Source organism: Podarcis tiliguerta, assembly GCF_965153285.1.
Source record: "Podarcis tiliguerta genome assembly, chromosome: 6".
NCBI lineage: Eukaryota > Metazoa > Chordata > Lepidosauria > Squamata > Lacertidae > Podarcis > Podarcis tiliguerta.
Window position 1 is genome coordinate 5,443,688 of NC_139539.1, and position 24,198 is coordinate 5,467,885.

The 24,198-nt window shown below is 43.6% G+C and overlaps 1 protein-coding gene and 1 long non-coding RNA gene across 3 annotated transcripts in view; one reads left to right on the forward strand and one right to left on the reverse strand.

Annotated features, from left to right (window-relative positions):
• LOC310680739 overlaps positions 1–1,757 on the forward strand; it is a 3,974-nt gene extending 2,217 nt beyond the window's left edge. Inside the window, exon 3 of the long non-coding RNA XR_014512894.1 lies at positions 131–1,757. This is a non-coding gene — a long non-coding RNA (uncharacterized lncRNA). The remainder of the gene's footprint in view (positions 1–130) is intronic.
• The window catches only part of STMN3 (stathmin 3), a 28,503-nt gene continuing 6,051 nt past the window's right edge, over positions 1,747–24,198 (reverse strand). The window contains exons 1-5 of one of the 2 annotated variants that reach the window (XM_083447718.1): positions 18,160–23,937; positions 16,597–17,785; positions 14,167–14,342; positions 11,664–11,855; positions 1,747–10,699 (exon numbers count right to left, since the gene is read on the reverse strand). In XM_083447718.1, the coding sequence (XP_083303844.1) occupies positions 10,640–10,699; positions 11,664–11,855; positions 14,167–14,342; positions 16,597–16,678 (510 nt within the window). In that variant the 5' untranslated portion in view covers positions 16,679–17,785; positions 18,160–23,937 and the 3' untranslated portion in view covers positions 1,747–10,639. Of the gene's footprint in view, positions 10,700–11,663; positions 11,856–14,166; positions 14,343–16,596; positions 17,786–18,159; positions 23,938–24,198 lie in introns of those variants that run through there. The other variant, XM_083447717.1, reaches the window with a different exon arrangement.

A 24,198-nucleotide genomic window follows, 5' to 3' on the forward strand; every position in this document is an offset into this window, starting at 1 on the left:
TTTCGAACTGCTAGGTTAGCAGGCGCTGGGACCGAACAACAGGAGCGCACCCCGCCGCGGGGATTCGAACCGCCGACCTTTCGATCGGCAAGCCCTAGGCACTGAGGCTTTTACCCACAGCGCCACCCAGTACTCTACTTATGCATATGTTGGAGTGACTGTGGGCCAATAAACATTTGTTTGCACCTCCCTTGACTAGTGTATAGCAATGGCACACTGGGTATGTAATACAGAAGGATGTGGACTTTTCAAGATACCGGTAGGTAAACTTTCGGCAAGTGTTCCATGAATGTAGTTTTGCTGCAGAGAAAAACATCATGACATAACAAACACAGGGATATTCTCTCTTCCAGATAGCATGCCTTTGGCAATGTTCTTCAGGGACAGGCTGCTTCAGGATTACTGAAGTCATTTTTACCCTTATTGTTACAGGACCTGATCCAAGGAAAACAAAAAACGAGGATACGTAAAGGTCAGGGGGCTGGTGTTATACAATATCCTTAGTACTCAGCTTAGTATCACAACCAACAGTGATTTTGAGGAGTCAGATCCTTTTGGGTTTTCGTAACTTGTTGGACTCATGTCTTCTTTAATGGAAATAGTGACATATGCCATTCCCTGTCTTTCCTATAGAGTTCGTATCCAGAAATCAGTGCCTCACTGGTTTCCCTCCACGTTATTTTTGAAATGTAGGGACTGCACCTGGTATCTTCTGCATGCAAAATATATTCTCTACCACTTGCCCAGTCAGAGGAGCTGGGCTCTATTAGGCAACAATTTTAATCTAGGCTACATTGAATTTACTGGATTTATTACATCTTAATAGTCATGCACAGGATCACACTGTTGGGGCAGCATTTGTCATGGACCAGCAGTACACAGAGGAGTGGCGGGAGGCACTAGCTGCGGAATCCTCACGGGAAGACGTCTCAGAGCCAGGGGATTAGTGGTGGGACGATGATGAGTTAAAGAGGGAACAGACTGGGAGAAGGACGAGTTGGAAGCTGAAGAGGTAACAGGCTTTGTGAGCAGGAAGAGTGTGACAGAGAGCAGTGGAGACCCAGAGCAGAAGAGGAGGCTGGAGAGGAGGGGGGGCCAAGAGGCAATGATGTCAGGCTGCTGAAGAAGCCAGGGGGTCTCCCCCTCCTGCTGCAACAAGCTCCCCTCCCCCTTAGTTTCCCAGAACCTGAAGAGGGTGGAGCAAAGACAGGTAAGATGAAGGAGCCTCCAGATTGTTTTGGTAGCACCCAGGGAGGAGGAGATTTAGGGAGCTGTGGGAAGGCCGCTCACATCTGCCTCATTGGAGCAAGATCTACTGGGAGAAGTTGCTGTGCTCATTAGGCCTGGCCTCCTGCGCGGTATTGCTTCGTTGCATAAAGAGAGTTAACTTCACTGACACACTGAGTTACTACTGAGCTACTCCTGACACCCACTCTGACAGTGTTCCAGGCTGTCTAGCAAAAGCTTTGACCTGTATGGGGATGTGGTTGCAACTTCTTAGTGTGAGATTTCTTCCATAAGCTGATTAAGGAGTTTGGTTAATATTTCTTCAAACCTGCATATGTGAGTTGCTGCTATTTTTGGATATACAGTGGGGCTTTGCTGTCACTACAGTGAGAAGAGGACATGCTCAAATAGGAGAAAATTGATAATTGTGTTGTCTTGCAAGGCAGCTGAAGAGCTTCCCAGAAAGAACTGCTGCGCTGGAAAACTAATTGTATTAAATGAATTAATAAAAACAGAGAGTTGTGGTTTCATACCAAGTTTATTTCTTTTTTTTCCTCATTAATCACTTCTTTGCACAACAACAACCTCAATTTGACAATGAAATGCACGTGGTAGATTTAAAGGAATCGGACGAGGCTTATCTTAAAGAGTGAGAAAAGTCCATTCATGGCACTATTACACATTCTTTTTTCCTGTCTATTTGGAAAGGACAAAGACAGCACATGCTGCATCCTAAGAAGTGAATCTTGTGCAAGGCCAACAACATTCAAACAGACTATCAGGAGGGAATAGGAGGGCAGTTCTGGGGGGGGGGGGTACGGGAACTGAAACACCATCTAATTTTGGACAGCTACCTAGGTGTTTTGAAGTCCACTTTTGTAGCCTGAGCCTCCTTTTGCATGAGTAGGAGCCTACTTTTAGGGTCATATTTTTACATAATGCTTATCAAGCAGCAACCTTTACAGTTCACTTGTGAAGGTCTCTCCATTTTATATATGAAAGGTGCTCACCAGCCTTTTAGCTCAGTCATAACCATGTTTGCCCAGGTAGTAAGCTTGTTTGGTTTGATTGGACTTCCTTCCAAGGAAGTGTAGCCATAACACCGGTAGTTGTAGAGAAAGTCGATCCACTCATCTGCTAACTAGAATAAGAAATCCAGCAAGCTTGCATCCTTTCTTCACACATCTTACACACCTCTAGCATCCAGTGGTCACTACTCTCTTTCCATTACAGCAAGCTTATGGATTGTAGAAACCCAAATGCTGAGATGTGCCTATGTTGTCATTGCTCAAGAGAGACAAGACCACAGAAATAGCTTTATTAGTGATCCTTAATATGAAATCTGCTATACAGTAACATCAACAGGGCCATAAACAGTCATTTCTTGCCACTTACTTCCAACTGTCTCTTGTATCTCTGTTTGTGTGTGAATTTTGCCACATGCATTTAGTGATGTAGTACTTGCTGCCTATAAGAGTACCTGAATGGAGCCATTTGAGCCAGGCAATCAATAAAATACCTAGAGCTACTATAAGGATGTTCATGGAGCAGCAGGAAACTTCCTTTATGCTGTGATTGCAGTTCTTGGGCAATAACCACTTTGCAAGAGGACATTTAGGGAAGTGGTTCCCAATTAGCTAAGTACGGCAGGACACTCATCCCCCACCCCTGTTTTTCAAAAGCCAAGTCACGGACCACCTACTTTTGAATTTTTTCTTAATAATAATAGTACCCCACCCATCTGACTGGGTTGCCCCAGCCACTGGGTGCATCTTATTATGTGAATGGTGCCACAGACCCCCTGGGCGGGTGATGCAGACGACCAATTAGGAACCACTGATTTAGAGTAAGTCTCCCCCAACAAGAACACTGGCTTTGTTCAACAACACAGCAACCAAATAGTGCTTGAAATGAAAATTTCCTAAGTATGCATGTACAAAGACCATTAAGTCCTTACAACCTCTCTCTCCCCCCCTTAAAGGCAGGTGTCTGTGGCTCTCTTAAAATAAGTGGAATATTTAGTGCTTGGGATATGATACAGAACTGTTGTAGCCCTTCTTTGGATTTACTAATGATAAATTGCAAAATTTATCTTCTCTTGCACTGAGCAGGGTCCACCAATATGCATATGGAAATGTGGCAACTCAGCTTTGAAAATGTGTAAAGCCACTCTGGGACACCTAAGCATTGCTTAGTCCCTCTCAGCTGATTCCCTCCCTCCCCCAGCCTTAATTTTAGTTGCTGTGGCAGTTAATTTGGTTCATAATCTCTCAAAGCAGCATGCATTTCAGTAGCACACCTAAATGTTATTAAGACTGAACTGAATTTCCAGTTCCATTTTAAAAAAAAATTATAAAAGTAGGATCTGCAACAAAATGCAGTGTAGAACACTCCTGTTCAGGATACATTTCCATGCACATGCCGGTCTTTGGTCCCCTCAACTGTTAGCCGGTGTTCTACAAGCACTGAGCATGCCAAGTCCTCATTGCAGACTGTTTTTAGGATTTTTTGCTTACTCCTTTAGAATCTCCCAATTTCTTTTTTTTAGGGTTCTAGGAATCAAACAGACATGAATTTAATTTGTGGATATGTGCACCACAGGTAAGAATTCTCCACAATCAATTCAAGTGGGTACCTGCCCATTTTATTAGCCCCCTCCTGATTTGTTTGCACCATGAGTAAAATATCCTTATAAGCACCCATTGTAATTCAAGTTATATCCAGTTCTATAGAAAAAAGTACTTTCTTGGATGCACCGATTGATACTGGATAAACTCATCCCCTGGCTTCCCTGATACATCCAAATGTGGAGATCCTGATACATTTGGTATCGTTTTCTTTACACAACGTAATGCATCTGTACTGATAACACCTGATGCAAATTTCCACCTGACAACATGCCTGATAACATCAGCGTACCCTTGGATATGCAGGCTATATCTCAAGGCACTGAAAGAGTTAAAAGTGAAGGAAATAAAGACCCCATTCTTCATAGTGAGCACTATGGGCAGAATTCATTGACTGCCTAAGGCAGCCTTCCCTGGTCTGGTGCCCCCCCCCAGATGTCTGGAAGGCACAAGGTTGGGAAAGCCTGGCCCTAAGGGCTAAGCCCTTTTGTGTGTGTGCATTGGCCATTTGGATCTAATACCGCAGAACTTCCAGAGACAGCCTTCCAGATATTAGATTCTCACTTCCATCAGCCCTGGCCAAGTCAGGGATGATGGGAGCTGTAGTCCTACAACAGCTGGAGAGCACCAGACTGGCTGTCCCTGGTATAGTGGATGCGCACATTTATAAATCAAGCCTAAGACTTCCAATGATTGCACATATTAGAGTCTCCGGAACACAAGTTATTCTTCAAGAACAGCATCACAAAATCAGGGCTGGTTGTGCATCATTTGCTATGTAGATCTGAAATGGTGAATGGGACCCAAGGAGCAGCCGCAGAACACACTGAGCTCCATGACTGTGGGGTCAGGAAGTGGAAGGAAGCACCTACAGAGAATATGACACCTCTGTCTAGTTGAAAGTTGCCTCTACCTTAAGAGGTAGGCTGGATCATTGGATCTCAACAGACGAAAGCTAAAGTGGACCTAGACCTTTCAGAATGTCAAGACTTCCTTGCATTTCCCCCCACTCTGCCCTTTTCCTCCTACCATCCTCAGAACAGTTTATTCCAGTATCTGCTCAACTTACTATTGAATTCTCACACTTTTTTTCTTGTTTTGATCTGTGTTTCTTTCCCAAATCTATAGATTTCTTCATATGTGAAACAGCCCATCTGTTCCAGTAAGCAAAAAAGACTGAGAATGCACTGATATTAACTCTTCCTGCTATTACTCTGGCCTAGTTCTCACCAAGGCAGTAAGCTGCACAACTTCAGACTGTAGGTTAGACTTCATGATGGAATGCTCAGACGTTCTTTACTATAAAAATACCCCTGCACATACAAATCTAGGTATCAGAGAAGAGCTTTAACCTCCCTTTATTCCTGAAATGATAGCTTTCCATATGCACCAGATTCTGTTTTTATAGGGAGGAGCATTCAATCATGTGAGCCCCCAGTTGCAGCCTGAAGTGGTAGAACTCAGATAGAGGTTGTTCTCCAATGACAAACTAGGTTCCATGCTTGACTCTAAATGCTTTTGATGCAAAATGGATAACTACCAGAGTGAATGCTGCTTTTGAGCTTGTGCTCATGACTATGACATTTCTAGTTGTTGTCACCATTATGATCAATATCAGCCATCATAACCATAGTACTAAAAACAGTATTTACAGCAAGTCAGAAGTACACACCAAGCAAACACCCAGCACCACAGCAAACAAGACATCGTTAACATCTTGCAGACATTTTCCCAGGTCCCACCAGAGGACATGGGCACTGAGGACTGCCACCACTTCTTACACACGAACTCTATTTTTCCTTAAAACTTATTTAACATTTTAAACTATCATCACTATAGCATGGATGAGATGATTCTGCATTATACACAGGTGCTTTTCTAGGATGGCTGCTATTTAGAAACTGATGCAATAGCTCAGACATTCAAACCCAATTCTTTCCTGGCTCCAAGCACCTGTCTTGCCACCCCTGGGATGATGCTTCTATTTTCTTTCTGAGCCTCTGAACAGACATTTCTTTGTGACATGGCCCCTTTCTTTGGAAACAAAGCTTTTCTGCTAATGCCCTGGTACTCCCAAGTGGAAGGCAGGATGTGTGCCAGGGAAGGTGCACAGCTCCACCTGACTTCCAGCCAATTTTTACCTGTGCCTTGACTGGATCAGTTGGCTGAATGCTCACCTGCCCCAGCCCAACAGATGGCTTCCCTAATGGTTCCATGGACCTTGGGGGTCTATCCAGTCTAGATCTTTCTTCTTATGAATCTAGGAGGCACACAGTAGTCATGCTTGAGAACTATGGCTCCAATATGGCTGTAAAGGCCTTTTCTACTAGAAAAGAAAATGTCTTACCCCATTTATGAATTTCAAAGAGAAGCAGTTCCCATAAGAACCCTTACCACCAAAGGGGAAGTAATAGTAAAACCTAGACAAGAGAGACACTGGGAGAAGGAGGGGGAAGCATCTACAACATGATGTCAACTGACAACATTGGTGCCCCCAAAGTGGCACATGGGTCATCAAACCGCTTACCTGATGTCTGAAAAGGCACAACTGAGCTCTGACCAGAAACCACAAAGAATGGAATCATTGCAGATCCAGGAAAACAAAAAGAAAGGAATAGTCAGAGGGAGAGATACTAGGCTAGTATGTAGTTATACCTACTCAAGGACAAAATACTTATTTGTCACTGTTGGGGCTGGCATTGGGGTAAGTTTTGGTGCTCCACAATTCAGGCCCTTCCTTCAGTGGGAACTCTTTAAGATTTCGGAACCAATGTGGATCTATGGCCAATGCAGGTGGAACGTAGTTTGATGTAGGCTGAATTGTATGTTTGATTGTGGACAGCCATTGTCTCTCAGCCTTAGCTTTCATCTTAAAAACTGGAATAAGGATGAATTTTTTACAGGGCGCAAAAAATTGCATTGCGATGCCCTTTGTACTAAAAGTGCTATCTAAGATGTACATAACAGTAGCCAAAGGAACAGCCTTGCATACAGGTAGGATCATTCTCCTCTACCCACACAGTAACTACTTAAATAACTGCAGTGTCATGAGATTAACCAGGGTGACTCTGCTGGAAATGGCAGGAGGCAGAGCTTCAATCTGAACTAGGTTATATTACTTAAAGAGATTAAAGGCCTACCCCCCTTTCCATGCTTCTGGTGCACTGAAGAGGACTGTCTTAGTTGTTAACAAAGCACCTTTTGGCTTATGGGACATGAAGGATTCATCACGTGACAGATGAAAAACTCCCAAGCTACCAAATGGTCTCAGTGACATATCAATAGGTTAGAAAGAGTTGTTAGAAAGGGAATGTTGATAATCCTAGTATTTTGAAATACCACTTGTATTTGTAAACACTTTTCTTCCCAAGTCTGTTTTAAAATTAAAATCCGTCTAGCACATCCTGATTACTTTGCACTACGCTCTAGTTTTGGTCCCATCTTTTCCCTGTACACATGCACTATACAATATGCCAGAAATGTATCATGGACAGCTCTCTAGATGTAACAGCAGATTGACATCATACTCTGCCCCAAATTGTGCCAATTCCTTTCCTTCCTACAGAGCACTGGCTCCCTACACTGTTCCTTTTGATCTCGTCTGTGAAAACTCACTCCACAGGACGTACTTTTGAAGGAACAGACCTGGGCCCCCGACTTACCAAAAAAATGCTTTAAAAACACAACATGTTTAGCTGTGGGCACTGCAACCTTATGCACACAAAACTAAGATACAATCCTCATTGAACTCAGTGGGCCTTGCTTTTGAGCAAATATGTATACAGTTGACCCTACCTTAAAGCTCTGCCTACAATAAATCTCTTCCTGTCAGACTGGATGTTGCACTAGAACCAGCATTCATCCAACCATATCTGTGACGGGCCACAGGGCCTTCTTAGACCTTTGCCAGTACTTTAAGAAGGCCCCAGTCGCCGCCACCAAGCGCCAACCGTGCAATGGCTGCTGAGGAGGCAATAGTTGGACATTGCTAGGAGGTTCCACCTGTGCTGGAAGGAGCTAGGCAAAGCTCTTATTCATCTGCCTGAGGGAGGCAAAGTAGTGCAGCTGCTGGGCCTCAGCTGGAATGAAAGGTGGGGGAACCTGGAGGATATTAAAAAGCCTCAGAGATGGGGAAGTGGGCAGTGGAAGTTCAGCAGACAGGCTGCCCTCGTTCCCTTGCCAGCAGCCATCTTCAGACTTTCCTTAAGCCCCATTGAGTGAAGCCAAAGAGGGAATAGTTTACCTGGCCTCCTTTCCTCCACATTGAAGTCCTGGGCTTAAGTCTGCCAAGGCCAACAGTATGGAAGCCAGGCACCCAAGGAGAGGAGGTCTACAGAAGGGCTGTTGAGAGCAACCTGGGGCATGGCAGAGGCTGGCCTGCTGAAGCGGAAGACCTAAAATAAAGTCATTCTTGCAGCAGACTAGAGGGGAGTCAGTGCCTTCTTTGACCCCTTAACTGTGGGTCCAGGGGAAATAGGGAGCACTCCCCCCTTCCCTGGGGTATGGCACAATGTGCCATGAGGCACATAATTTCTATAGTGGTTGACTTTTTCTTAACCCTCACAGCAACCAAGTGGCATTCTTTAGGCTGAGAGACAATAACTTGAAAAGGCCACCCACTGAACTGCAGAGTGGGAGGTTGACCACACATACCTCACCCCCGAGCCAATGCCATGTCCAGCCTAATGGGTGAGGCATGCTTTATTTTTTAGATTCCACTATAAAAAAGAAAAGTTTTCTGGATTTAAATGTCAAAACACACGCACGTGGAATGGCATATGCATATTTGAATGGCTGGCTCCCCCTGAAATTAATATAAAAGCAAAAGCTAGGAACTTATGAAACTGCCTTATACTAAGTCAAACCATTGACCCATTGAGCTTAGTATTCTGGAAACAGGCTGGCAGCTGCTCTCCAGGAGTTCAGACAAGGCAAAGGGATGCCAGGGATTGAACCGGGGACCTTCTGCATGCAAAGCCGAAAGGTGCTCTAAACCCTGAGTGGTTGCCCTTTCCTTATAGCTTTTCTCAATTGTGGCTGCTTCTGTTTTATTGAGAAAGGGGGCTGGATCCAGCTATTTAAACATGCATGTGCTATAAAACCTTTATTTTAAATTTCTTTACTGTTTTGACTTTTGAAAGAGGCAGGATAAAGCCCTTTTCTCCCATCAGGCATTTAGGGACTGAGGAAGATTAGGGTGGTTTTTGGTTTTTCTGGTTGCAGTTTTTTTGAATTTCATTACAATTCTGAAAGCATAACACTGCCTTAATTTCTGCATCTTGATTGTTTTAATACCAGGAGCAAGAAGGAGGGTTATTTAATTAAGTGAATAATATTGACAACTGATGGTGCCAAGCATCTATTTTGCTGTTTAAAGCTGGGTAATTTTGGGACCCAATTGTTTTAGGGGAATGTGTATATTGGCTCCAGCAGACCTTTGGACTGCTGAAGATTGTATTTGAACATTTCTACTAGCTATGCTGAATCATACACTCTACTTTTGGTGGGGAGGCACTATTGAAATAAAAATATTCAGTTGCTTTCACGTTTGTATCTCTGAAATGTCACAATTAACACAGATGCACATGCCTCCAGGGAGTCTCCCCTCCTTACTTATAGGAAGTTACAACGATCAAGAGATGGTGACAGAGGGTTTTATGTCCTTTACAATATAGTACCTGAAAAAACCAAAGGTGTGTGATCTGTACTCCAGATCTGCCTCCTGTAATGCTACTGACAAGATGCTTCCATCCTTAGGGGGAGGTGTGGATTACTACCATATTTAGCTAAAGTCCTGCACATTGTATCTTTTCTGATTATGTGAATAGTCAACGTGAAATACTGGTATCTGAAATACTCCAGATTTCAAGATACCTCTTGTTTACCACAGAACTTTTGACCATGCAGTGGCCTTGCCTAGCCAGTTTTTTTGCCCTGAAGACAAATCTTGTGAAAATAAAAGCATAGTTCGATTCATAGGCATGATTAGGTCTGAGGCTAAACAGGCTCTGAACTACTAAGTTAATTTACCAACAGCTCCAAATCAGACAACAGAAAGCAAGGAATAAGCTGCAAGAGGCTCTTTCTAACCAAACCCCTCAATCATCCAGCCCCTACTTCAGCCACACAGAAAGCTAAGGGCTTAGTAGGTCCTTTTCACACATTGCAGAGTGACAGACACATATTTGCCACTCAAGCAATGCCCAGCAAGAAGCCATAGCCAATACTGGTTCAACTGTGTTGCCCTCACTTTACATTTCAAGTGTACTTTTAAAAGCTAGATTTATGTCTTTAAAAAATCCTGTAACATGTGAAATTGCCCATTGCCCTACTTGTCAAGAACAGGCTTCTCTTTGTCCAACTGCACACTGTTGATTCACTTGAGACAACTACCAAGAGCAGCCCATGCTTCATAGAGAACAGTCCTCACCTTCACAACATTGCCAAATATGTTCAGCGTGTCATCGTAATTTTTGTGCATTAGTTTAAGGTTTATCTTTTTTTTTTCCTGAAGAAAAGCCCGAAGAGAAGCTGGTTTATGGATTCTATATTTAATGTTTGTGGACTAGTTGCTATTCTGCTGAGAGGCCCCTATGAACCCCCATGAGTTAAGGATACAGAGAGGAGAGAGGTATGAAGCTTGGTACACCAGAGGGAAGGGTGGGGGGGGGGAGGGAAATGGAAATGGAGAAATCAGATGTTGCCTCATCTAGACCAAAAAAAAAAGTGTTGAGTTTTGTTTGTTAGTTATTAGGAAGCAGGTGCTAGTTGTGTAGAAAAGCCCTTTATCCAGAAATCTCTTCCCGCTGCTCCTTGTTTCTGCGCACCTCAGCTGCGTGCAATTCCTGAAAGAGACAGAAATGAGATGCAGTGTGAAAAGTATCCATGACAGCTGATGCTTCCTTGCAAATTTCAGTGGGACAAACTTGCTAGTCCGCTGCAGAAGAAACAGGGGCATCTTAAAGACTAAGGGTTATCTCCAACTAAGACCTACTCAGAGTAGACACACTGAAATCAATGGATTCCAGTAACTTGAGTCCTTTGACTTTAATGAGTCTACTCTGAGTAAGACTTCATTGGCGATCACACTAAAGACCAAACTAGATCTTCTAGTGTGAGCGCTGTGATCATTTCTCCTTTGGTTTTTAAAAAGGCAAATGCCCTGGGAAATGGGGTGGTAGATCAGGGCTGTAGTACTAAGGGAGAGGGGCTTGACCCTTTCTCGTGTGTATTTTCCCCATCAAAATCACTCGGTGTCAAGGAGCTGCCCTGTGTTCCATCATAGTACCTGAATATTTTTCTCCATGGGAAGCACCTTGTGGGATGGGGGTGGTCTGTTTATTTGGATCAGGGAAATGGGGCTGGGGGTTGTAGCCTGGGGAAAGGACACAAGGGAGGCCCATCTTCATCTAACAATTCCGTCATAGTACTGTAGTTGCATTTGCCCTTTAAACCTCCCCAAATCATTTATTTCATTTGATTTGATTTCCCAAAGTTTATATATCATTTGATTATAATAAAACCTCAGAGCAGTCGTGGGTCTCTAGCTGTCTCACCTACTTGCACCCTCAATTTAATGTATGAAACTATTTAATTTTTTCTCAACATGCAACAGCTGCAGCAAAAAGTAGAGTTCATTTTGTTAACTCAGTTTTTAAGGTGCCTTTGAGTGGGACAAAGGGGCCCCACAGAGGCGCCTCATGGTCCCTGGAATCACCTGTGATATGAAACGAGCTGAGGCATGTTCTTCATATCAGAAATGATACTGGGAAGTGTGGGATTTGTTTGGTGTGAGCCTCTGGCACCTACCTTCTCACGGAGCCGCTCCCTCAAGGCAGCTAGATGAGCTTCACGGATCTCCTTGCTCAGCTCCATCTTGTAGTTGAGCTTCTCCTCAGCCAGCCGGCTGAAGTTGTTGTTCTCTTCTAAGGCCTTGTGCAGCACCTCCCTCTCATGCTCCCGCTTTTCCGCCAGCTGCTTCAGGACTTGAGCCTCCTGGCTCTACAATGCAACCAGCAAACCAGATTAGATGAAAAGGCTCCTGAATAGCCAATTGTTGGTCAATGTGCCTGTGCATCATCTTTTTGGATGGAGCTTATCACAATGCCTGGCTACCCCAAAGCAGATAATATTGCACATGGTATCTATTACACATGTTCTTATTGCAGGAGTGGCTTAACCCCCAGAGGCTGCGTAACAATGTGGGTGTGATCACCACCACTGTGTACAGGACACACGAGTCCTGCTCCTCTGCTGATCTGTGTAGATCAGCTAAGGAGAGGGGATTATCACCCCTTCTCTACACATTAAATGATGGTTCTGATGTCTAGGAAGGGGGGAAATTGCACCCCCATGAAGGTGCTGGGTTGAGTGGAGACTTTCAATCCTTTCTGCCTTGTCTACTTTACTGTGTTCCTTTTCCCCACTGCTGCAAAAATTGGTGGGGTCCTGAGGTAGGGAATTTACTTGGAGGTTAGCCACTCTGCCCTGTCTGTTCCTCTGTTGCTTTCCCCTCCCCTCAGCTCCCTTCCATGTGTGGTGGAGCCTTATACAGTGGTGCCCCGCAAGACGAATGCCTCGTAAGACGGAAAACCCGCTAGACGAAAGGGTTTTCCGTTTTCCAATGCGCTTCACAGGACGAATTTCCCTATGGGCTTCCTTCGCAAGATGAAAATGTCTTGCGAGTCTTGAGATTTTTTCCGCTCCCCACCTCTTTTTCTAAGCTGCTAAACCGCTAATAGCCTTTTAGCAGCTAATCCGCTAATCCCTTAAGCCTTTAATAGCTGCTAATAGCCGCTAAACCGCTAATAGCACTAAGCCGCTAAGCCGCTAATAGGGTTGCTTCGCAAGACAAAAAAACTGCAAGACGAAGAGACTCGCAGAACGGATTAATTTCGTCTTGCGAGGCACCACTGTATGTTTATCCTGTTTCTCTAATAGCCTTTAAATAGTTTAAATCAGGGGTCGGTAAGTTTATCTTGCCTGGGCCGGATCGGTTCAGCAGAGATCCTCTGTGGGCCGGATTGCGCATGTGCAAGTGCACACACCCGCGATTTCTGGCATCTGCACGTGCACAGATGCAATTTCCAGTTTCTGTGCATGCGCAGACACGATTTTTGGCGCCGCAGAAGCGAGTCCCCGCACCATGCTGCACCGGTTTAGCGCAGCGCGGAAGCGGGCAACTCAGTTCAGGGGCAGCTCATGGGCCGGTCAAACGACCTCCACAGGCCACTTCTGGTCCATGGGCCTTAGGTTGCTGACCCCTGGTTTAAAACATCGGGTGTTTCAATGTTCCTAATACCTGTGTTTACAATGCTGCATTAGCCAAATTTACACCTGCAAACCAGGTGGGTAGTGTTTGGAAATAAAACAGGTATCTGGAACTTTGCTCTCTATCCACTGAATTTCTTTATATTACCATCTAGGATTTGTCTGTTTCTTAACATTACTAAGTTTTTTTTATTCCTTCTGGGTCAGCTAATCTTCCAGTTTGTTTCTTTGCACTAGATGTAATTTTACTCATAACCAGAGTGGAAATGAGAAAGGGATTGTGATGGGAGGTTTTGCTTCTGCATGAGTCTGGCAAACCGCTCTGAGCTGAAGCATTCCTTCCTCACCCACCCTAGAATGTTTAGTTCACATTGAGTTCATGAAACATCGTACCCTGACCTGTTCTTAATGCATGGTTGATCACATTTATGGAATGCGATAGTTATGCCCTTTTAAGTCTTGCTATATCAATCACTAGTAATAGTTTAATAAGGAGGTTTTCATACCTGTCCAATTCTGTGTTCCCTTTCCCAACCTTTAATCTATTGATGATTAATGCCTATATGCAACCCTTGCATATGATTTGTGTTAACCAATCAGCAACAAGCACATATGTGGCAATGCTGTAATATTCAATAAAAGGGACTCCCCGAGACATGCTCGGCAGATGCCTCCCATATGACACTTGTCACTCGTCTGTCGTTTATTTCAACCCAACAGGATTGGGGTATGAATATTCAGTAATGATCTTTCCTATAAGCTGCAGCATTCACTAGGTGAAACACTTCAGTCACATAAGCCCTTAATGTTATTGATAATGCACTAGTATTATTTACAACTTGGTGAGTCTCCTTCAAGAGAGAGGGACAGGTCTTCATTTCTCCTCTGCCCACATATAACATTTTGGAAGACTCTGAACCACAGAATTGCAAGGATTTTCATAAGCCCTCAGCAGCACAGGATTTCAGCTCTAGTCAAAGCATTCTTAGAAGGCATTCTCTTCAATGGCACTTCAATGGCAATCCCTTGACAATCCCATTACCTTCCTCCTCTCTTCTGCAGCCTCCAGCCTCTTCTGCAGCTCTTCCAGGGACAGGTCCCTCTTCTTGGGGGGAGAGGAGAGGACTGGGCTCTCAGGGGACAAATCAGAAGGTGACTTCAGAATCACTTCAAAGCTCTGGCCAGAAGCCCTCTTGTCCAGCTGCTTGACCTCCATATCTGAGCAAGAAGAAGACAGGTACCAAAAGGATGGAGGGGTGTGAACTGTAGTGTCAAGTAAGGTCCTAGCAGCTTAGGCCCTGACTATCTGAAAGACTGCCTCCTCCTCCTCCTTTGCAGATCCTCTCAGGTTTCAAGATCAGCAGAGGGAGCCATCTTGATATTCTGGGGTTGCGGCCCAGGAAAGAGCATTCTGTGTGCCAGCTCTTAAGCTGTGGCATTTCCTCTTCAGAGGTGCATCTGGCACCTTCATTGCATACCTTTTGTCATGCTGAAAAATGCACCTCTTTACCCTAGACTTTGACACATGAGATATGCAGATATATTTTAGAATCCACCCTAGTCTTTGGGTTGTAAATTGTTTTAACTGACTTCAATATTGCGTTTTAACTTATTGTAACCCACCCTGGAACCTTACGGAGAAAGGCAGGTAAGAAATCAATCAATCAATCAATCAAATAAATTAAATAAATAAATAAATAAATAAATGTGTTGTGTCATAACTTTTTCTTCATTGTAGCTGGAGCAGTTCTAATGCTCTCTCAAATACTCTTTCCACATGTATGAGTCTTTAGGATTTACGAAAGTGCAGAGTCCTCCTTAAGTATTAAGGCTGGTTGCAACTAATCCTGCATAGCTGATTCAGTTCTGCATGCTAATGGTACATATGCTCTACACCCAGTGAAAGTTATCAGCTAATGTGAGTGTTGTGCAGCGGCTGTGGCTTCAGACTATGCCACCAATGCCAATCATGATATATCACCCTCTGTAGTGGGCTGGCAACTCTTGGGGAATGAACGAGACCCTGCATTGCTTGCAGGTATTAGGCATGCTGAACTCTGCAGGGGAAGGGAAGAAAGCAGGGCAGCAGGAGAGGGGACTTCCAAGGTGCAATAGGAATTTGAAGTTCATGAAGAACTGACTCAGTCTCGTCAAAAGATAGCTTGTGCTCTCTCTGAGACTTACTGATAGAAATGCCATGGATCAATATATTGTTCTTAGTGCACCCTTGAGGTCTGCTTCCCTTTTTCCTATCACAAAACAGGCTGTCTGACACTAAAAAACACACCTTGCAATATGATTCTATGGAATTTCGAATACAGTAATAAAATAGCACACCTCCACAGTATACAAAGACTGCAACCCTGAGCACAGTTGGGACACTAAATTCCCACCAGCTTCAGTAGGAATTAAGCAGACAAATGCTTGAATCACATGTGTATGTACATCACTGGATTACTCACTGCTTGATGACTTGCAACTGAATGTGCGAAATGACTTGCTTTGTTTAGTTATTCTATTTATATCACATCTTTCTCAACAGAAAAACTAAAAAATAATAAAAGAATCTAGAAGAAAAAGTGGGTCAAAGTAGGCTTGTGAAAGGAGCTTTGTTTCCCCTCTCCCTCTCTGTTTGCTACACTTCAGAATGGCGGCCTTCTAATGGAATTGGAGCAGAGTGGGAACTTGTGGGCAGTTGTCTGGCAGGCCCCTGGAACCGCCTTGCTATCCCTTTATCTCCTGTAGAATGGCCAGCCATGTCTTAATTTAACACACATACTCCATGTTATGGGAAGCGGGTGGTGCTGTGGGTTAAACCACAGAGCCTAGGACTTGCCGTTCAGAAGGTCGGCAGTTCAAATCCCCGCAACGGGGTGAGCTCCCGTTGCTCAGTCCCTGCTCCTGCCAACCTAGCAGTTCGAAAGCACGTCAAAGTGCAAGTAGATAAATAGATAAATCTGGCGGGAAGGTAAACGGTGTTTCCGTGCGCTGCTCTGGTTCGCCAGAAGCGGCTTAGTCATGCTGGCCACATGTACGCCGGCTCCCTCGGCCAATAAAGCGAGATGAGCAACGCAACCCCCGAGTCGGTCATGACTGGACCTAATGGTCAGGAGTCCCTTTACTCCATATATTACATGCCCATTCAACCACTTCTGAGTGCAGAACTGGCACTTTTATGAGTAGTGCTCATTCTGCACTTGTAAGGAATTGATCTTTTAGTGTGGCAGCAGTTACTCTCTGGAACTCCCTGGTCATTGACATTAGGCAGGTACCTTCGCAGTACAGCTTTCAGCATCTATAAGCCTACCCAGATATGAAAAGTTGGACATCTATTTAAATACATAATTTTATTTTATAACCTACAACTTTAGCTGCTGATTCTATTTGTATTTTGTATTTTTTTTTTTTAGGTTAACTTGTTTTTAACCCTGACTTTTAGTGATCAGTCAGGTCAGCAGTATGAGATACTTACCTCCATATTGGTATATGGTATTTGGGTGTGGCTGGGTGTGGAAACAGGAACAGATCAATGAAAGCAGAGAGAGTTCCTTCATTTTCTCTTTGTACGCTAGAAAGACAAAACAAAATAAACAACAGTGAGCAAAGTTCTAATGGCAGCCATTTGCTATTTTCAGAGGACATGGAGTAAAATGTTGACCCACGCCACAAGCCTGGGTTGTTCTTTAGAGCTATTTCCAGAATCTCAAAAGGAGAAAACCAAGAGGGTTTGGACACTTCCACCATAAAGCAAAATGGTAAAAGTAGCTTTCATAGGTAAGAAGAGAGTGATCATTTGAATGCCTCGCATGCATCTTTGAGCAGAGTTCTCAAACAGCTACATTCCCTCATGCCTACAAGAAAATACCTTGTAGTTAGAAAAATAGATGGGTTGTATCCAACTAACTTTTACTCAGTGCTGACCCACTGAAATGAAAAGATCAAAGATAGTCATGTCCATTCATTGTGGATGCAACCCAATGACTTTTCTATTCATTTCCATGGGGCATCTGCATGGGAAATTCATTGTGGAGTGTGCCCCTGGGTATTCATCTCCTTGCTCAGGTAGGCTGTTTTTCTCTTTACTAGAAACAGCTTTCTTTCTGTCCATTTCAAAAAAACCTGTGTTGTCCTATCCAGGGCAATCCACTCCTCCCCTCTCCCATTTTCTAATTCCTCAGACAAATCTGATAGCAATTAAAGGTGCACTGTGGAACACAAACATGAAGCAAATATGCGGGCCATTGAGAAACATCTGGCTGATGTAACAGGATGAGTTTTCTGCTTCATCAACTCAGACCCGGGGGTCAGGGCAGCATCACAGTCAGCCACTTGCCAGGCTGAATAGTATTTCTTCTTGGGTGGATAGTTTACCAAAGTCTTCAGACAAACTGCTATCTGACCCATGCAGTGGGATTCCTCTGGTACTTCTCTCCAGCATTAGGCTAGTGGTCTGTTGTTTACCCTTCCTCATAACTCAAAAACAAGGAAGAGTAAAATGGAAAGAAATAGGCACCAGAAAGAGAACAGCCAAAATGAGCTAGTCAATGGACAGACAGTTGAATTGTGAATTAGTTCTAAATTGCTTTTGCTGAGTGCATGTCTGGGTCCTATACTACATCTGTTGAAGAGGAGTCCTAATTGGGCAACTTTCCACTTTGCTCCTGTAAAAGTAAAGGTAAAGGTACCCCTGCCCATACGGGCCAGTCTTGACAGACTCTAGGGTTGTGCGCCCATCTCACTCAAAGAGGCCAAGGGCCAGCACTGTCCGGAGACACTTCCGGGTCACGTGGCCAGCGTGACATCGCTGCTCTGGCGAGCCAGAGCCGCACACGGAAACGCCGTTTACCTTCCCACTAGTAAGCGGTCCCTATTTATCTACTTGCACCCGGGAGTGCTTTCGAACTGCTAGGTTGGCAGGCGCTGGGACCGAACAACGGGAGTGCACCCCGCCGCGGGGATTCAAAGCGCCGACCTTTCGATCGGCAAGCCCTAGGTGCTGAGGCTTTTACCCACAGCGCCACCCGCGTCCCTTTGCTCCTTACTTAGTGTTTATTGACACTGCCAGTTGCCAACCCTTTCACATTGGCATTAGTGTAACAACATGAGGTCCAGCCGTATGGAAGTGGCTCCTGTATCCTTGAGGTAATAAAAAAACAAAAAAACAAAAAGTTTGTGGTCCAGGGAAGTAGGCCCAAGTCTGTCCCAAGTCATCGTTTGGTTCTGGACAAGTTACTTTCCATTCTGTAAAATGGGAATGGGAATGACTTACTTTGTGCGGACAGGGAGGGGATTTGCAAGTTTAAGATTGCTTTATCTTTGCAAAAGAAGCAAAGTTATAAAACAATAAGCAAAAGGATATTTTCAGACAGTATAACTGCAACATATAGAGTTCAATGTCATAGAGTATGAATGGCAATCTTATGAATGGCGTTCATAACAGGGATTCTACATAACCATAATTAGTGGTGAATAGTCTCTTTAGTAATCAAGTAGCAAGATCATCTGGGGATCTCATGTCTCTCAGCCTCTATCTACCAAAAGTTGTCAGTAAACCAGAGCACCTGCTGACTGCATCTCACTGTATTAACAGAAGTAAGATAACTATAGTGAGATGCTGGCAGCCAGTGCTCTGGCTGCTAAATCTCATAGATAAGACACTCTGGATAAGTTAATTAACCTAAATAATATATATTCTGTATTCTGAAATCTTGTTCTGAATTGCTTAAAAATTATCAAGGGGACCCCCCGTGAGAAGTCAGGAAGTTGTAAATTTAAAAAGATATTCAAATGTACTTACTTGTATGACAAATTTAGAAAACATAAAAAATCCAAAATTTGCTTTTAATGTTTGGCTCATCTCTAAAGAGCGTTCTTGGCTGGACACAGCACTGCCATGTGTGACCAGCAAACCAATTCCATCAGTTTCCCTGCTTCTTTTGTTTATTTTTGATCAAGACACTAAAAAGAGCAAGTGAGTCAGTTTAATATGTATGTGTGTGTCACTTGTGAATGTACATAAATTCAGGAAAGAATTCAAAAAAGACCCAAATGCACCTTATTGCCAATGTAGGTTTTAGGGGCTAACTTAACTCATCTGATTTAAGCTTCGCGTGTGAAAAACAACTCAGCTGTCTGCCAGTTTACTTTTATGGCAGGCACAAGCAATGCATATCAAACCTGCATCTGCAGCTGGAGGCAATATATGAATAATGGATTTTTTAAAAAAGCTGGGCTGAGCAACTGTCCCTGCCCCCCTACCATCTCTATTTGGGTCTTGTATTTTAAAGATCCTGCCAAATACTGCATAATCTCAGTTGCTGTGTCTTCTTGCTTGCAAGCCCAATGCTGGGGCATCTTTCCGTCTCAGCCCCAGCCTGTCCCCAATTTTGTCTTTTGTACTCTCCTGTCATGTAGTGAAGCCCCCATCCCCTTCATCAATTAAGATAAAAGTGGGAGGAAGACAAATGCATCCCAGCTGCTGTCAGCAGCCTAATGAGATGAGGAAAGCAGGATGTGTACACATCTCCTGGCATTTCAGACTCTCTAACTCCATCTTGGCGCCAGCGATCAGCAGCAATTAGCTGATTCCAGTCAACACAAATTGAGGGAGGGGAGGAGCAGTTCATTTGGCTTTGGATGTACTGGAGAGTCAGAGAGAAGCCACAGGGGAAGAAATTTGGAGGAGCTTTTGCTCCAAACTCAACCCCTTGCAATTAAATGAAGTTTTAGCTGAGTCTTCCAGCTGGAGCCATGTTTTGTCACAAAGCAGCTTTGGGAAACAGGGATGGAAAGAGAGAGACTGTCCTTGCTCAGGGCTGCTTTCCCAGAGCCACCTGGCCTTCCCCTATCTCTGCAGGCACAGAGTCCCTGCACAAAACCTCTTTGGTCTGCCATTCACTTCCCTTCTGATTCGCAAGCAGAGCTCAAGGCTGAAGGTGGAGGAGCTGTTCTTTCAGCACCACTTCTGGCTGAGTCAGCTGCCACACAAGCCCGACAAAGGGCCACACTTAATGAGTTTCTACCACAGATGGGTATAATTTCCATGTAAGAAACATCAAATCACTTGCATATGCATTATTATGTGTGTTTATTTTGCAGCTTGTACTGTCTGGATTCACTCAGTGTTAACTTTGGCTTAAACGTAGCTCACTTTGGCTTTAATGAATTTGTATGCCACATTAACAAAAGTCACACACAAGGCACAAACAGCAGGAGAGCTGCTCAATGGCCATGAAGGTCCACTAGAGCTTCATGTGAGGAGACACACCTCTTCTCTTTAGCCTTGATTTAGCAGTTGCACTATCCCCCTCACCTGAAATGAAAAACAGCAACTAAGGTTGCAGTCTCATATACGCCTTACTTAAAAATAAGACCCAGTGAAATAAGTGGGACTTATTACATTTGAGTAAACATGCATAGGACTGAGCTGCATGTTTCCCTGCTTTTAAATTTTGAAATGCTCTCATAAGCCTACCATAATTTATCCACCCAACAATATTTCCCCCCTCACATTTTATGACATTCTACCTTTTAACAACTCTCTGGAAGTTTAGAGTATTGTACTCTTTAGCCACCTTGTTTAAGAAAACAGTAAATAAAGTGTTTTAATGAGAAACTCATCGTATAAAGAGATCTTGTGAATGGTCCCTGGGACAAAATATTATTCAGTAAGGGTATTGGAAAAGGCCTCTAGCATATTGTCAAATCCCAGACGATATCCCAATCAATAAAAAATAACAGTAGCTCCCTTAGTGTTTGGTTTTCTTTGTTTCAAAGTGCTTGGCTACTGACTCACTACATTGCCCAAATGGAATTTCCCTGCAGCAAGATGCCCTAAAATCTAGTTAGTCCTGTAATGTACAATTTTGTGACAAGATCTGTAGTCACCACTTAAGGGACAGTCTGACCTGTAATTTAGAAGCTGCCCTGAGTGGCTGGGGTAACCCAGTCAGATGGGTGTGTGTGTGTGTGTATATGTTGTTGTTGTTTTGTTGTTGTTACTATTACTATACAGTGGTACCTTGGTTTATTAGCAACTTGGATTAAGAACACTGCAAACCCGGAAGTAGGTGTTTTGGTTTGTGAACTTTGCCTTGGAAGCAGAACATGTCGAGTGTGTTCCATTTGTAAATTGAGTCCCCTGCTGCTATGGGAAAGCACGCTTTGGTTTAAGAACACTTTGGTTTAAGAACCGACTTCTGGAACGGATTAATTTCGTAAACCAAGGTACCACTGTAATTATTATTATTAGGCAATCCAAGCCAGGCCAAGTTGCTTTGGAGGTTGTTAGGACTTAAATCCACTGATGAGTTAGTTTGGAGCTTTGCTCCCTTCCGAATCTACAATTCTATGATCACCACTCCCTAAATAACATTGATCTTCACAATCATCCTCTAATGCAAGCCAATATTAGTACCATTTTACAGAGGTACAAACTGAGGCTATTTGCAACTTGCTCAAAGCCACCCAGGGAAGCTAAATCTGAGCTGGCATCAGAGTCCAGTTCTCCAGGCTCTGAGCAAGACCTTGTTCAACAAGCTACCTTTGCTCTTGCCTTCCTTTGTAGAAGTGGGGTGATTGGAATGCTGTGAACAGGCTATGCTTGCCCCAGGGATGATACAGGTCAACATAATGTGTGGGGAAGTACACAGGAGCCTGATGGAAAACTTAGTGTGCTGATTCTTTGAGTGATGTAGCCATCTCCAGGATTTGCAGCATTGCAAGGTCAGCTGCCTAAGTTCTGATAATCCTCTGGGGCCATAACTGAAGGCAACAAAGCTCCAGTTCAGAAGCACTTATAGATTTATAGATCAAAAAGTCAATAATGCATAAATGGGGGTGGGGGCGAGAGGACAGGAACAAGGGAGGAACGTGAGCATATGAATAGTGATCCCCAAGGGAAAACACACACATTGCTTTGGAGTCCTTGTATGATCAAGGTAGAACAACGTAAGAACTATGCTGGCTCTATAATGGGAAATGCATTAATCGTTACTTGAAGAGATCTATCAAAGTCATCTCAAGGGGGAACTAGTCAATAGTTCACTTTTCCTTTAGACAGATGGACACAGTAAAGGCCATCCAGGAAGCTTCTCTGACCTTGCTATTGATTTTCTTTGTAAACCACACAGCTTTTCTGCCTCACTAAGATGCCAATGGGGCAAACTGCTGCAAATGCCTGATGGGTGCAAACTAGCAAGGTGCTCCATGTGCGTAGATGCAGAAGATGTGTTGCTTGGTCCTTCAAGATGCTGGGCAATGTACTTGCTCAGTTTCCAGCTGTTTCAGTCCAAAGAGGCCTCCTTCATATTTCTTCAGGGTCCTATATATATTGCTCCTGCAGCTACTGATGCATCATGAAAACACAGATAATGGATCAGGATCATTTAGCAAACTGTGTAATAAGTAGTAGACCAAACAAGGTGCTGGATAGGCTACCTGGGGAAACTGTACTTCACCCACATTATTGGGACCCATATACTGGGGAAGAAGGTCCTATTGGCATAAAGGCCCATCCAAACATTTTATATTTTCATTATGAGCAGCTGCCAAACTCCTTCAGATGTAGAGTCCAGACATCTGCATGGGTTACCTGCACAAAAGGTCATGTGTATTTTGTGAATATATGAAACTGATCCATGAACTCTTAACTCTGATGAAATTCTAGCTTTCTGAGAACCACGACTATCACATTAAAAAATAAAACAAGTTTCTGTCTATGATTACTACAGAGAAAACCTGGATGGTGTGTGAACAATGCCTGGTAAAATATCAAAACTTAGAAGGGGTCTGGAACAGCCTCCCAGTGCTGGCACAGCACACTTTTCTGTCCCCACAGCTTCTGTTCCTTAGTTCCTGCTGTCCATCTGGCTCATTCGCCATGTCTCCTCATCCTTCCATTTCTTCAGTCATTGTCAAGCCTTTATGCAAAACAAGCAAACAAACACATAATTTCATTCTGTCACAGAACAGAGAATGCCTATTTTTGTCTGTACCAAAAGACCCTTTTGGTATATCAAAAAGACATACTGAGGTTCCAAGCTGATAGAGATGACTTAGTTCATAGAATTGTAGAGTTGGAAGGAACCATGAGAGTCATCTAGTCCAAACCCCTTTTGCTCCACATGGGGCTCGAACCCATGACCCTGGGATTAAGATTTTCATGTTCTACCAACTGAGCTATCCCTTCACTCTCAGCCTTTACGTGGCCTTGGTAGAACACCTCTATCTGTGTGCTTTTGTTTCTGTATCATTCCACTTAAAACAATCTATTTAAATTCTTCTAATTCTTTTAGTTCAATAACTACAGAGGTTTTTTTTTTAGCATTAGGAACAGACTACGTACATGCCAGCTGGGGCTGACAGATCAAGGTGCGTACAAGGAAGTTGAACAAACCTCGCAGGGGGAAGTGTCTTTGCAAAGTCCAGTGAAAAATGTGCTTCTTCAAAGAAAAAGAATGTCATCAATGAGCAATAGAAGAATTATTCTCATTTGAAATTTAAGCCAAAGGCTATACTGAATTTGCTCAGAACAAAGATAACTGTATTTGTAACTAAATCCGCTGACAAAAACCAAAGCATAAACTCAGAATATAGGGGCAAAGATGCTCCAGACTTTGTTAAGGTAAAAAAGGAGATGCAGCTCAACAAAACGGGAGTGTTTAGTAGACAATACAGACATGTTCAGACTTCTTCCATCGTTTCCTTTTGTGTGAGATTGTTATAATAAGCCTGTGATAATCAGCAGCTCTTTTAGCCAAAGCCATGCTTAAAACATTTCACCTGTAGAATATTATGGTAGCTCTCTAATAAGGACACATCGGCCATGATCGTGTGAATTATCTTTATCAGCTACAATCTAGGTCAGGTGATTTGGAAACTGAATGATCCTGATTTTTTATTGCCAGGATTGTACTAAGAACTGGAAATTTGAAGGCTTCTCCCAAGAAGTCTTATCACAAAAGAAACTTGGCTTATGTGGAATCAAATGCAGGGCCTCCATCTTGATGGATGAGGTGCACCCCAATATACAGAAACACCTCCCAGGCCATATTCTGCTCTTCAACAGACAGGA